General features: G+C 37.6%; 1 protein-coding gene across 1 annotated transcript in view; it reads left to right on the forward strand.

Moving 5' to 3' along the window:
* The window catches only part of SPATA6 (spermatogenesis associated 6), a gene marked incomplete at its 5' end in the record, with an annotated part of 50,084 nt that overhangs the window by 4,460 nt on the left and 30,023 nt on the right, over nucleotides 1-15,601 (forward strand). Inside the window, 4 exons of the mRNA XM_006762799.2 lie at nucleotides 1,565-1,702; nucleotides 3,260-3,308; nucleotides 10,380-10,421; nucleotides 11,384-11,508. Of these exons, the coding sequence (XP_006762862.1) occupies nucleotides 1,565-1,702; nucleotides 3,260-3,308; nucleotides 10,380-10,421; nucleotides 11,384-11,508 (354 nt within the window). The remainder of the gene's footprint in view (nucleotides 1-1,564; nucleotides 1,703-3,259; nucleotides 3,309-10,379; nucleotides 10,422-11,383; nucleotides 11,509-15,601) is intronic.

Genomic DNA, 15,601 nt, shown 5'->3' on the forward strand with positions numbered 1-15,601 from the left:
AAATTTACCTGGAATATAGACTTTAAAAAATGCTTTATAAAATACTTCAAATTTACAGAAAAAAACACATCCATGAATAATGTGATTCCCCCCTCCCCCCCAATTTAACAAATAGTAGTATGGTTTACATGTTTGCTGCAGATCTTTGTTTTAAAGACATAAGATGTTACAGATCTAGTTAAGGCCCCTTTGTACCTCTTCCAGATCTTTTTTCCTAGATTTAAAGTAATCAGTATCCTGAAGTAGGAGTATATCCTTTTCATTCAGGTTTTTTTATTTTTACTACATATTTGTGTATGTCTAAGTATTACCTACACTATTGTTTTGTTTAAAACTTTACACAAATGGAATCATACGGTATGTATCCTTCTACAAACCTGTTTTTGCACTTGACTGTTTTTGAAATTTGTCAGTGTTGTTTCTTGCAGATCCAGCCCATTTCCTTAATTGTTGTGTAATGCTGTATGTTTCTATGAGTGATTTAATTTTTATCCCCCTGTTGATGAACTTTTAAATGCCAGTGTTTTCGGATTTTTTAATATTACAGTGTTACAGTGAATATATTTGTACGTATCTCCTGGTGTCCATGTGAAACAGCTCAATAGTATTATAGCTCAATAATGAAACAGCACAACTGTGGAACTGCATGGCTGTGAGGTGGTCTAGGGCCAGGCGAACTCAGGTATGGCCCTCTCCTGCTAGACAGCTCACCCTGCTTGGCTCTTTCCGCTCTGCTCTGGAGACATGGGAGAAATGAAGTCTTCCATCTTTGGAGGAAAGGGAAAGTGTACTTTCTAAGCCAGAGGTAAGGTGACATATGTAGAGAAGTCCCCATCCCAGTCCTGAGTGGTCAGTCCTCATGCATATAAGGACTCCAAATCCTCACGTTTTGATTGCTCTAAAAAGTGCTGTCCCGATTGTTCAGAATGGAGCTGCTGATTGATGGGTAAAGATGCTCTGTTTGGAAGGGGGAAATCTCAGTCCTATTGGTTGAAATACAACTCCAGGAACTTCTTTGTAAGGGCTGGCTCACACTGTAGGAACACATTGCAGGTGTTACTCAGTTCAATGCAGGCTTCTCTACAAAGTGCCACTTGTATGAGAGGCCTCTGTTTAGAAATGGCTAGTGGGTTCTGTTCTTTATTTGATTTGATTTTCAGTTTGAACCAGTTAGCTCACAAAAGCCATTTATGGTAGGGCCCACAGCTGCAAATATTATATCTTTGAGCCTGAACATTTACATGTAGAAATATATTTTTTATTATAATATTTTTTTCAGTTTGTACACTGCTGAGTACAAAGGGCACAAAGTCTTAGTCATTTATTAAATGCAATAGTCTATTAATATTGCAGGTAATTGTTGTCAGTGCTACTGAATAAATGCTGTCAGGTACTGTGCTAAGCACTTTGAATGTATTGTGTTGATTCATTTATGGTTTGATTTTAAGTAGATCACCTATTCTTTTTTAGGGCTTTGTTGTTTTCATTTATGTAAGAAATAAGGCGAGCCCCCAAATTCAGGGGTGTGGGTAGCAGTTACATACATCTACCTAATTTCTTTCAGGTAACTTGTCCAGGAGTAGTGCTTAAAGACAAGGAGGACATCTATCTTAGCATCTGTGTGTTTGGCCAATATAAAAAGACACAATGTGTCCCAGCCACTTTTCCATTGGTCTTCAATGCCAGAATGGTGTTTGAAAAGGTGAGTTCAAATCTCAGATCCAAATGAATGAACAAAAAATGAAAGTAGTTCCACACTTTGAATAAAATCCCAGAACCCAAATTATTGTTGCTGACCATGTACTTTGATTTAATTCAAAGGAAGATTTGTCACATGAATTTGGAGGCTTGAAAATAAATATGTATTATATTATACCTTGAATCAATTACCTTTTTTATAATGGATCAGTTCATTTCTAAAATTGTCATAGTGAACTTTATGTCAAATATATTCAATTCTAAATAATAATTTTCATAAAAAAGAGAGAGGAGATGGTAATAACAGGTCATATTTTATTATGGCTGTTTTGTGATACTTCCTTCTGTAAGTCTCATTTCTTCCTTCCCCCAAAACTGCTGCTTTTGGTTATTACCAATCATATTTCTCACTTTAAAATTTATTTATGCCTCTATTTCCCTCTCTCTGTTCTCCCTTTCCTTTCCCTTGCCCCTTCCTTCCTTCCTTCCTTCCTTCCTTCCTTCCTTCCTTCCTTCCTTCCTTCCTTCTTTCTTCCTTTTCTCCACAAATAATTAATTACCCAGTACCTGCTCTATTGCATGTACTTTAAAGCACTGGGTAGACAAACATCTTCCCCTCTTGGAGTTTCAATTTAATAGGAGAAACAGACAAAATTAAGTAAACATATGAATATGTAATTTTAGATAGTGATGTGTCACGAAAAGAATAAAGGGAGGGTAAGCAACTGAGTGAGGCTGAGGGATTAAGGGGATTATCTACTTTAAAGGGTGGTCAAAGAAGGCAATTAAATTTAAGCTGAGCCTCTATTATGGGACAGTATCAGTTATTTGAAGGTCTAGGCAAGGAAAAAAATTCTAGGCAGAGGAATCCTATATAATAAAAGCCTAATATGCAAATCAACCAAATAGTGGAATGACCAGTAGAACAACTATGCTATGATGCACACTGACCACCAGGGGGCAGATGCTCAATGCAGGAGCTGCCCCCAGCCCATAGACCCCAGGCCAGCCAAGGGGGGTGCGAGCGGGGCCCCTGATTGCCCTGCTAGTAGTCCGGCAGAGGGAGGTGACCGGCAGCAGTGGCAGGGGACGGGGCCAGTGAGCAGGCGGCGCCAGGCCAGCCAAGGTGAATGCCTGCGGGACCTCTGATCACCCTGCCAATTGCCCCACGGATTGGTCCTGATTACCAACAGGCCTAGGGACCCTAAATGTGCACGAATTTCGTGTACCGGGCCTCTAGTAGCAAATATAAAGGCTTCCTGTTGGAAATAAGCTTGATAAGTTGGAGGAACACCAAGAAGGCCAATGTTATCATGGTAACAAAAAAAGGGAAGAACGCTAGCAGATGAAGTATGAGAGGAAGGCAGAGGCAGCTGTAATGCTTGTGAAATCTTCCACAGTGATCATGGAAGCAGAAAAGAAGTGATAGTTTTCTGTAATGTCAAAAGTTTTTTTCTTTGGGTGGAAAAGGAATATGTTGGGCACAGGAGGGAATAAGTTATAGAGATGTGCCTTTCACGTCCTGTTCTCCATCCTGTTTCCTCTCCATTCTCTATTGTAGGTGTTCCCTGAAGCAGTAGACCCTGGAGATGTGGTTGCACAACTTGAATGTAAGTTTAATTCAATTTAGGTAGAACCTGGCCCTGCAGACAAAAATATGGCTTTACTCTCAGTGTATTGCAAATTAAGAGAGTAAATAAGAGAAGATTGCTGTAATGGTAGCTTAAAATACAGATGTTTTGCATTTAAATCATGGATCTAAGGCATTTTAGAAGCGTGCTCTTTAATCCTGAATTGGATAAAAGTTTAAAAGCTCGTTAATTCTGAATTGGGTTTAATAAGAATTTTTATAATCTTGAGCATTTTTTAAAAATTTTAGAATATACCTGGAAATAATGATAAAAAATACATGTGCTACAGAGAGGCTGGGAATTTTTTCTTTTTCTGTGGTTGATCTGTGGAAAACAAAAACACTTAGTGGGTGGGAAGAGATAAACCAAAGAACTTGTATGCATATACTAGTATGCATATATTGACACAGACAATAGGGCAGTGAAGGCCTTGGTGGAGTGGTGGGTGCGGGCTAGAAGAGGTCAGTGGGGGAATAAAAAGGAAATATGTAATACTTTCAACAATAAAGATTAAAAAATACTTCCAGAGAACTATTTATTAATATAATGCAGATAGTTTATAATGTAAGAACAGAGATTCAATTTAGGTAGAACTTGGCCTTGCAGACAAAAATAGGTCTTTACTCTCAGTGTATTGCAAATTAAGAGAATAAATAAGAGAATATTGCTGTAATGGTAGTTTAAAATACAAATGTTTTGCATTTGAGTTACATTTTAAAGTTAATAAATTATTTGAAAGAGACGTTTTCAAGGTTGTGGGTAACAGTAAATTCTTCAAAGTACTAGGAGTCAACTGTAAAAAGGTACAGCTATTTGTGAGAGCAGCAATGCAAAGGTATACACGTGGGAATAAGTTATTTGAGCTCTGGGTATGAAATGAAAAGCTCTGTTGTTTATCCCTGTAGTTAGGGATCAGGGATCACCAGATGGGTCTACCATGTAACTGTGGTCCAATATGAAACTGTGTTCTAACATGTAACTGTGCTCTAATATGGAACTGTGGATGAAAAGGTCAAAAATAGTGGGTATCATCAGTGTCAATCATCTCCTTCACACTTTCCCCCATTCACACTGGGACTTAGCAATGTGGAAACATGGAACCTAGAACCACGCTAGGATCTGGGTGTATACAGAGGGATAGGCAGGCTCATTGTCCTACATTTAGGGAATTTGTAGTTTTGTGACTCTTCTCCAGAAAATTCACAACCTGGATCTTATTTTTTTAAAGCTGTTCTATTACTTGGTATTTTGTTTTTCAATGTGGCAGACTAGGTAGTTGGAAATTAGGTGCCAGTGGGTATATGAGTTTTAATATATCCTGAACATTTTACTCAGTATCTGGGAAGTTGTGTATCTTAGATAGTATAGAAATAATTATTTTGTCATTCTGAAATTTTTCTGTTATAAAAATACTTATCTATCAATAATTGAATCTAAAAACTAAAACAAGCAAGCAAAACAGAGACAGAATTTCCACTTAGTCTCTACAGGAATTGTGAGTAACATATATCATTTCCTATATGTAACATACAAAACTAACGTGTGCTTGTCTGTTTGTCTGAAATCCAAAATCCATTAATGAAGAATATGTTATCTGAAAGCAAGTTAAGCATGGTCCAAATGCTCAAGGAGATTCTAGTGTCCTTTTAATTGGACAGCTTGGTAAACAGTCTTTATCTGAGGTATCAGATAAAGCACTTACAACGGTTCTTGGCACACAGTAAACACTTAAAAATGTACCTTATTATCGGAGGTATGTTATTATTATTGTTATTACTGGAGAACTTACCAGTTCCATTTAACACCTATAAGGAAATTCCAGAGGCCCAGAATCACCTAAGATGCTGGGGAAGTATATGTTTATGATATAGGAAATGATATTAAGTGCCAATGATATTAAATACACAATAGAGGTATTTTACATTCATAGAGAGGCATTCTCTTTAAGGAGATTTTTAAAAAATATATTTTATTGATTTTTACAGAGAGGAAGGGAGAGGGATAGAGAGTTAGAAACATCGATGAGAGAGAAACATCAATCAGCTGCCTCCAGTACACCCACTACTGGGGATGTGCCCACAACCAAGGTACATGCCCTTGACTAGAATCGAACCTGAGACCCTTCAGTCCGCAGGCCGACACTCTATCCACTGAGCCAAACCAGTTAGGGCAAGGAGATGGTTTTAATCCTTCAATTTATCAGAATAAAATTAGTTATAGCTAAAACTATACACTGGGAACCATTTTTTGGCAAGAAAGAGAATGAAAATTTTCTACTTTTTTGTTGAAACTGGATTTTCATCCTTTCTCACTGAAGGGTTACATTCTGTTACACACACCCACCCACACACACACACACACACACACACACACACAGTATACTTCTACAAATATACTCTCTAAAGAGCTGTTCATATGATAAACATAATGCTTGCTCCCTCCCTTCTTTCCAGTCACTGCTCAAATTTATCATTATAAAAGAAGCCTTTTCTCAGCAGTGTAGCTAAAATAGCATCACCTTTTGGTCAATATCTCAATCTCTATCTCATTCATTATCTTTAGGGTGTTCATATTTTCTACACCAGAATATTTGAGAGTAAAATAGCATGCTTTTAATATTTCCACCAAAACAATAGGTGTAAAAGGGTACTGCTCAGGGCAAATAGTGATGAGTGGTCTTCCTATGTTTCTCCCTACTGCTATGTTATTTCTTTTTTCTTTCTTTAGAATTGGCAATTTTATAAGACCAGAAACTTTTCCTGTCTTGGTTGCTATATCTCTAGTTCATGGCACATGCTAAATATTTGATATCCAGGGAGTTAAAGAAAATATCATAATTAACTGCCTTTCACTATTATTTTTATGAGTGTTGGAACTGTTCTATTGAGAGATACCTCTTTGTAGTGTCATAATTCTTTGGTTAGGAAATACATTTTGTATTTGAACATTTATAATATAATAGCTGCCCTGGCTTCATTCCCTTCAACATTTGGATAAAGAGGAGATGTGATCTTTATTTATACTGCAGTCGATTACTAGGTGTCCTTGGGGCTTCTTCTTGCCTGTAGGAAAAAATGGCAGTTTCCTTAGAGCCCCTGCTTTCAGCTTCTGGGAAGGGGTACTTACCTGGTGTTTGGGGAGTTTAAAATGCTCTCAGGTGGAGATCTGAAGGCTGAGAACAAATGCTTGCCTGGATCCTTAGGAGAACTTGTAGGACTCAGGGTGCGTGTTTTAAATTCACAATGGCAAGTGCATGCCAACCAATTCATCTTCACCTTTGTAGTTAGGGCAGGTAAATTGGTGTTTAGAAAAAATTATTATCGTTCTTGCTGACACCCAGGGTTAACAGCCTTCTGGCATTCTCTCAAGGTATTTCCTGGAGCTTTTGGTTCGCTCCGTGTGACTAGGATTTCTGGATTATTGCAGTGATTCACTTTTAACTCACACTGAAAGTACATGAAAATGAAAGTTCTACAGAGGAAGGAGAAAACTTGTCATTACTTAGTTATAAGATGAAGGGCAACTATAAGATGAGGTTAATTACATGTTCCAGTAGATGTAATTTACATTAACTTAGGGTTGGTTTCCAGCAGCATTATTTTTTCTATAAAGCGTTTCCTTCAATAATTTAAGGTCTTTCTTCCTGAAGTATTTTTGCCAAAATGTAGTTTTTAAATCAAAGGAATAGAATGTTTTTTTATAGAAACTAGGAAATAGTTTTTCTCAGAAGTTAATCTGTGTTCTTATGATAAAATGTAAACTAAACAAACTCAAACAATTCCTTTTCAGGCCTTTTCTTTACAGCTGAGGCGTTTCAGCAACAATATAACCTACACTATTTATTTCATTACTTCACTTTGTTTGGCAGTTAATCATTGTGTTGCTGATAGATTCAGAAGGTATAGAGTATTTTTGTTGCTAGTGGAAATGGGGTCCTTGTGAGAAAAGCATTTTGGGGACCACGCATGGGAGGATGTGTGGTACTAGTAAGGTTTATTAAAGTTGGAGCAAACACAAAGGACTGCCCCAGGTTCAGCTCCGTCCTGCTGTGGACCAAGTCTAGCCCTGTCTTCATTGAGCCCAGAGGAAAGGTCAGGGTCCAGAAATTCTGTGCCATTGGTTCAGTTCAGTTTAGTCTCTGCCCTTATCCCGCTAGCTCAGCCTCTGCTCCTGGCTGCTCTCCCACAGGGCTGTGTTTCCATATCCAGTACTCCACTTGCACTTGGAGCCTGGTTGTAGTCCACATGGCTGAGGCCCTCATGGCTGCTACATAGAGAGGGGAGAGAGAATGTGCAAACAGAGATAAATAGGTAGGTAGGTAGGTAGGTAGGTAGGTAGATAGATACTGATTTGTTGTTCCACTTATTTATGCATTCATTGGTTGATTCTTGTATGTGCCTGGGGACAAACCTGAATCCTTGGCATCCCAGGACGATGCTCTAACTAGTAGACTACCCAGCTAGAGCTGAAGAATACATATATATACATTTTTACAGAGAGGAAGGGAGAGGGATAGAGAGTTAGAAACATCGATGAGCGAGAAACATCAATCAGCTGCCTCCTGCATGCCCCCTACTGGGGATGTGCCCGCTGCCAAGGTACATGCCCTTGACCAGAATCAAACCTGGGACCCTTGAGTCCGCAGGCCGACGCTCTATCCACTGAGCCAAACCGGTCAGGGCTGAAAAATACTCTTTTATAATTACTCTCTAATTTGTCTTTTAGTGCTAGATCATCTTGATTTTTATTTATTTTAACAGTGTATTTTTTTCATCTCTTAAAAAAGGATATTTTTGCTAAATATTGGGATTATTGTCTTCCAGACTTTAGAAAATACTATTCCATTGTATTTTTATTTCCTTAGTTTCTATTGTGAAATCACCTGTCAATTTTATTATTACTTCCTCAGAGGTATTCTGTCATTTTCCACTGGTTCCTTTTAATATTTCATGTCTTTGTTTTCCTGTAGTTTTATTTTGATGTGCCCAACTGTGTGTGTGTGTGTGTGCATTTTAAAATATATTCTGCTTGATGTTTGTATTTTGATACCTTTCTTCAGATACATTTTTAAACATTAACTTTTTAAATATTCCCTTGCCCCTTTCTCTGCTCTCCTTTGCAAACCCAATTACAGTGTTAGACTGTATATTTTTTCTCTTTTTTCTCCTTTCTCTGTTCTCTAACTTTTGGCTTTCTGTGGGTCATTTGTAATTTGTTGGTAAAACCCATCCATGGTGTTTAATTTTAGGTTATTTTATTTCTATGTTAAAAATTTTCCATTTGGTTGTTTATAATGGTCTCCAGTTTGCTGTTAAACATTTTCAATCTTTTATTTTATTTTATTGAGCATATTAAGCATATTTTAAGTCTCAGTCTGATAAACTTTTTTTTCTGAATCTCCTATTTATATGCTTTTATTTTCTGTGATCTCTTAGTTTTTGATTCAAATGCTCATTTTTTTCTACTGACTTGGTCAGTTTTCATTGAATGTCAGACTTTGAATATAAAAATTATAGAAATAATTTGAAACCTTAGATGAGGATATTTTCTTTCCAACCTGAATTATGATTGTTTTAGCTGATTGCTAGGGAACACGGGCATTTCTGGATTACCTTAATTCAGATAGGATTTTGTATGATTCAGATTTATGCTTCAGTTACTAGTTGGCTGTCTTAGTATGTTTGGCCTGCTACAACAAATATAGACTGGGAGGCTTATTAAACAATAGAAATGTATTTCTCCCAGTTCTGCAAGTTTGCAAATTCCCAGATCAAGGCATCAGTAGTTTCCATGTCTGGTGAGGGTCAATTTTCTATTCATTGATGGCCATCTTCTCTCTGTGTTCTCACATGGTGGAAGGAGCAGGAAAGCTCTCTACTTTGCCCTAATTACCTCCCAACAATCCGAGCTCCAAATATTACATTGGCGGTTAGGATTTCAGCATATGAATTTTAGGGACTACAAACATTCAGTACATAACTATTTTTAGTTTACTCTTTACTCTTGCAGTTTATCTTTTCAAGATCCAGTTCTATAGTCTAGCTAGTTAATCAGGCCATTGTCTCTCCTCTCTCTTCCCAAGGCCTTGGTACTCCGATTTGTGTTCCTCTACTTCATGAGATTATTAAAAGCTATGAGAGAACAGAGGATTTTTCAAGGCGATGAAAATACTATGAATTATCCTATATAATAAAAGGCTAATATGCAAATTGATCAAACGCCAGAATAACCAGTCACTATGATGTGCACTGATCACCAGGGGGGCAGATGCTCAACTCAGGAGCTTCCACCTGGTGGTCAGTTTGCTCCCACAGGGGAAGCGCTGCTCAGCCAGAAGCCCTGAGCTGGGCTCACAGCTGGTGAGCGTAGAGGTGGTGGTGGGAACCTCTCCTGCCTTTGTGGCAACATTAAGGATGTCCAACTGACAGCTTAGGCCTGCTTCCCTGAGGGCTCCCAGATTGCAATAGGGCGTAGCCCAGGCTGAGGCGCGCCCCCCCGCCCCCCATTGCACAAATTTTGTGCACTGGGCCTCTAGTATTATTTATAATGATGGAAATATGTCATTATACATTTGTCCAAACCCACAGAATATATGCCACAAGGAGTAAACAATACGGCAAACTGTGGACTTTGGGCGATTATGATATGGCAGTGTAGGTTCATCCTTGGTAAAAAACAAAACGTACTATTCCTGTGAGTGATGTTGATGATGGGGGAGGCTATGCATGTGTGGGGGCTGGGAATATATGGGAAATCTCTGTACCTCCCTGTCAATTGTGTTGTAAAAGTAGGACTACACTAAAAAAAAATAAAGCCTTAAAAGAATCAGAAAGAAAACCCCACAGAGGGTGGAGGGTTATTCTCTACTATAGATTAGTAAAGCCACAAGAAACATATCAACAATATATATATATAGTGTGTACAGACACACACACACACACACACACACACACACACACACGTAGTCCACCCAGCAATTACTTTGTCTTTTGGATACTTCTAAAGTAAAGCAACTAACGTTTGTTTGTTATTTGTTTGTTAAACTTTCAGATGATACAGCATTGTTTGAGTTGATTCAACTAGTTCCACCAGGTACTGTATTATATTTGATAAGGTAATCGACATGTGAGCCCATTTCAATGAAATGCTTTTTAAATATCTCATATTTTTCCCTTCTTCCCAAATTAAGAACAATGTTGAGTTTCTAGTATTGGTCCACTATGTATAAAATTGAATAAGTAGTAATAATTGAAAGCAAAGAAAAAAAATACTGATATTATTCTAGTATATTTTGTGACTTTCATAAAAATTGTTAGGTTTTTGTGATTTTTCTAAAACTATATGCTTTTTTGATAGATATCTGTTTTTATTTATTGACTGCTATTGGGAATTGAGGGAAATAAAACCTTACCTATTTAGCAAACATTACAAATCCCTAGAATAGGTAGAGTTACAATATGGAGGATAGTTTTATTTCTATTATTGATATCTATAATTATAGAAGAAATCTGTCTTAATCAAGTACTTATTTATGTGAAAAATAGAAAACTGTATTTTATTGAAAACTAGTTACTTGAAAAAATTTGAACATTAAATATATACCTAATTCAGATAATAACAAATTCTAGAAAATGTCTATATATATTTTTTCAATATGTAATCTAATAACTTACAGTGGCAGGTAGAAAAGAATGGAAGATAGAAAAAATTGTAAAGATTGTAATTAAATTCCAGATCTGTGAATGTCATGGCAACTTGATACATTTACAAAGCTTCTTTTTCTAAGGAACCCACAGGTACTCATTAAATTTAGATGAATAGTCTCCCTTCTACAAAAGGGGATAGGGATAATTAGTAATATGTGCTGCATATCTGAATAAGGAAATGTGTTAATCTATTGAACATAACTTTAATTTTCTTTTCAAAGAATAAAACTATGACCCTGAAGCAGGTATTTGAGTAAGGCGTCAGGCATTTATATATTGTACCTGATAATTTGGTTTCTAAATAGAATATTTTGTTATAATTTGAATCACAGGATATCTTTCTTGTAGTGGGTGAAACACTGTCTACATATGAGGAAAATACACGAGACTTCATGTTCCCGAGTCCAAACCAACTTTCTGGGCACCATGATTCAAACCGCCAAGTTACCATGAGGAGGATCTCTGGCCTTCGAGTAAGTGCTTCTATCTTCTGAGTTGATTTGTGATGCAGGATTATTGTTAAAAACCACCACAGAGCCCTCAATACCTGAAATGTGAGGAACTAATTCAAAGTTCAATTTGGTTTAAACATGATGGTTTTCTGAAATTTTGGTGTTATTTTAAACATACTGAAATTAAATGAAAATAAGTCAACAAAACCCATGCATCTACCATCCAAAATTAACAAGTGCTATTTTGCCTTATATTCACATTTCTCTCCTTTCTTTACCCCTCCTCCCACTATTTCTGTCTGTCGCTCTTCCCTCTTTTGTCCCCTCAAAAGAATGACAAATAAACATTTGGAAAGATGCTCAATCTCATTAACATTTAAGGGAATCCTAATTAAAACAACCATGCGACTTTATTTGCATAGCCATAAAATGATAAAATTTAATAAATCTCACAATATCAAAAGGGTGAAAAAGAAAACTCTAATGCTGGTATGCCACGCAAATGGGAACAATCACAATTCAGAATTATTTAGTAAAGGCAAGGATTCTCATAGCCTATGATGTTCTAAATATATATCTTAGAGATATATTTTCACTGGTATACTGAGAGTCTTCTTAGGAATGTTCATGTATTGCACTGTTTATAATAGTGAAACATTGAAATGCTCTTTAGAAGGAATTTAGATTATCATTATATGTACATGTAATGGAAATATATATTTGTAAGCTGCATTATGCCAATAGACTCCCCATCCTTCTTCCAACTTCCTTCAGCTTCCATTGGATGGTTTCAAAATATTTTCATCCCTGAAAATGTTCTTCTTTTAGAGAAACTGAGAAGAGCCTCTGCTGTTTCAAAGAAGAAAAAAGCAAAAGTTATCTAGCTTGAAATTATTTGGACATTTTTTACTAACTTTATAATATACTAGAGTAATCTGAGTAAGGAGAGTGGGGTAATATATGAGCCAATATGGTGAATTAAGTAATTTCTCCTATGGGGTGAGTTTATGATATGCTCCATCCTAGGAAATCGCAACTTCAGCTTGCTGAAAGTATAGAAGTTGACTAATTAGCAAATCTGTGGACATATACCTCCTTTGGGATATTGTCAGTGCCCATTAGACCTTCTGTACTGGGAAAGTCTTCAAAGATGTTTCAGCAACTGTCATGGAACTTGCAATGAAAAATGTACCTGATTTTAAATTATGATCTTTTAAAAATAATTTAAAGTGCTGTATTATACTAAACCGGCAATATAGACATAAGAGCGTGGACCATTAACAGTTATCTTTCTTAATTTAATTTGAGTTATTTTTTTATTATATACAGAAGATATTGCATTGCTAAGGCAATATATAACGTGGGCCTTCTGTTAATGGTGGTATGAAGAGAGAGGTTGGCCAATTCCTCTCTCCACACAAAATAAATATAAAACTGGACAAAATTGTCACAAACAGCAGTTTAAGGACACTGGAAGCTGACTGGCAAGGCAATTAAGACAAAACAGATCAAGAGTGTTTATGCTTGGTGTGGTGATGATGGTGGTGGGGGGGCTCAGGGGGCACACAGAGAGAAGAAGGCATAGAGGGGATTAAGGGTGATGGGAAAAATAAAATAAAAGGGTTTATGCTTGAGTAACTGCTAAAGCTTTGGGTAAAAATGGCAGGAATATGTGGCCTTCTTGCCTGGGAATGCTCCCACACCCTATGTGGCCAGTGAGAATTGTGGCTTTACCAACCTGGGGCTGGGCAGGAAAATCAGCTTTTTTACTGCAGGGGTCAGAATTAATTTGGGGCGGTGAGACTGTGATACTGTGATTTATAATAAATACATTTTTAGTCTTCATCCCCTTTCTGGTACAGAGCTCCCAAAACCCTTAGAATTTCTAAGTCATTAGATTATTGTTAATTAGGTGATTTATTTATTTATTTAAAATATATTTTATTGATTTTGTTTACAGAGAGGAAGGGAGAGGGATAGAGAGAAACATTGATTAGCTGCCTCCTGCATACCCCCCACTGGGGATGTGCCCGCAACCAAGGTACATGCCCTTGATTGGAATCAAACCGGGGACCCTTGAGTCCACAGGCCGATGCTCTATCCACTGAGCCAAACTGGTAGGGTTAGGTGATTTATTTTTATTGGTTTCAGAGAGAGGAAGGGAGGGGGATAGAGATAGAAACATCAATGATGATGAGAGAATCATTGATCTGCTGTCTCCTGAACACCCCCGACTGGGGATCGAGCCCGCAACCCTGGGCACATGCCCTGATAGGGAATTGAACCCGTGACCTTCTGCTTCATTGGTCAACACTCAACCACTGAGCTACACAGGCTGGGTTTAGATGATTTCTAGAAAGCCCCTAGGTAACCTAAGGAAGAGGGTTGGAACTTTCAGCCCCACGCTAGACTTCTAGGGCGGTTAGAGGGGCTAGAGATTGAGTTCAGTTACCAATGGCCAATGATTTAGTCAATCATGTTTGTGTAATGAGGCTCCATAAATACCCAAAAGGACTGGGTTCAGAGATCTTCCAGCTTGGTGAACATGTGGAGAGAGGAGCAGGAAGAGTGATGTGCCCAGAGATGGCATGGGAGATATGTATCCTCACATACTTGGCCCTGCAAATATCTTCCATCCAGGTGTTCATCTATATCCTTTATATGGTAACAGCAAACTGTTATTCTGAGTTCTGTGAGCACTCCTAGCACAATGCTTTGCCTGGAGTAGGTACTTAAATGCCTCTTGATTGAATTGAATGAATGAATCGCATCTTATTTAGACTTCATAGAGTGACATTTGAGACGGCGTGATAATTTTATATATCAACTTGGTTAGGTTATGGCACCCTGTTGTTGGCCAAACAGTAGTCTAAGTATTACTGTGAAGATATTTGTAGATGTTATTAATATTTCCAATCAATTTATTTTAAAACATTGTGGACAGATCACGAGAATTTGCCAGCTTTGTTTAGTTCCACTTCATATTACACAGTGTTTTACAAAGTATCATATTTTAAAAAAAGATATTCGCTTGTAAGAACATGTAATAAATAACTTCAAAGTGCAATGGGTATGTAATTTTAAAGCGTGCCTTTAGCATTTATGTAAACGTTCTCTGTGCTCATCCAATAGAAACTTATCTGGCCCCTGGGTAAAGCTACTCTCCCTTTGGATTTAGTTTAAACATGAGAGGAATGCAAGTACTTTGTGGTACGAGGGCAGACTACAGTGGTTTTAAAACATGTCCATGTATTTTCGATACTCCTCTATTGAAAAGTTGGCCTAGCTCCTTTATTTGTGCGCTGTACTTAGTGGATCTAACAAGTAGAATATGACAGAAGCATGAGTGTTATACTTCAGAGACCACATCACAGAAGGATCATGACTTCCTCCTTGCTTTGCTCTTGGATCACTGTCCTGGGAGCACTGGCTGCCATGTCAGGAGGACACTCAAGCAGCCAGTGGAGAGGTTATTTTCTTTCCCTTCACAGATAATCTTCTACTGTTATACGTAATGTGTTCCTAAAACATGTCTGAAAGTCAAACTCAGGTCCCCAAGTTTTAAGAGAATTAGAAATATGACACCACCAATTCCTATCACAATTTCTTTTTAATCTTTGTAGTCTGTAAAGCTCTATACCCAAAATTCCTTCCAGGTTCTTTCATTTTGTCCTTTTTTGTGCCTTTAACATTCATGTAACACGTTTTTCTGTGCTCATCCAATAGAAACTTATCTGGCCCCTGGGTAAAGCTAGCAATAAAACCACTGGTGCGCAATGTGTTAAGTATGGGAGATTGCTCTTGATAATGTACCAGTAGGTGAACCTCATCCAATTAACTGAATGCCTGAAGAGCAAAAACTGAGGTTTCCTGAAGAACACAGAGTCCTGCCTCAAGACAGTAGCATAGAAACACTGCCTGAGCGCCCAGCCTGCTGGTTGGCTTATGGTATCAACTTTAGCCTGAGTTTCAGCCTGCCCTATGGATTTGGGACTTGTTTCTCTCTCTCTCTCTCTCTCTCTCTCTCTCTCTCTCTCTCTCTCTTTTTTATTTGTAGGAGCACTAGTTATTTATAATCAAAGGAATAGAAACAGAGTAATATTCCTTTGCTCAC

The sequence above is a fragment of the Myotis davidii genome, unplaced genomic scaffold (genome assembly GCF_000327345.1).
Source record: "Myotis davidii unplaced genomic scaffold, ASM32734v1 scaffold539, whole genome shotgun sequence".
Lineage (NCBI taxonomy): Eukaryota > Metazoa > Chordata > Mammalia > Chiroptera > Vespertilionidae > Myotis > Myotis davidii.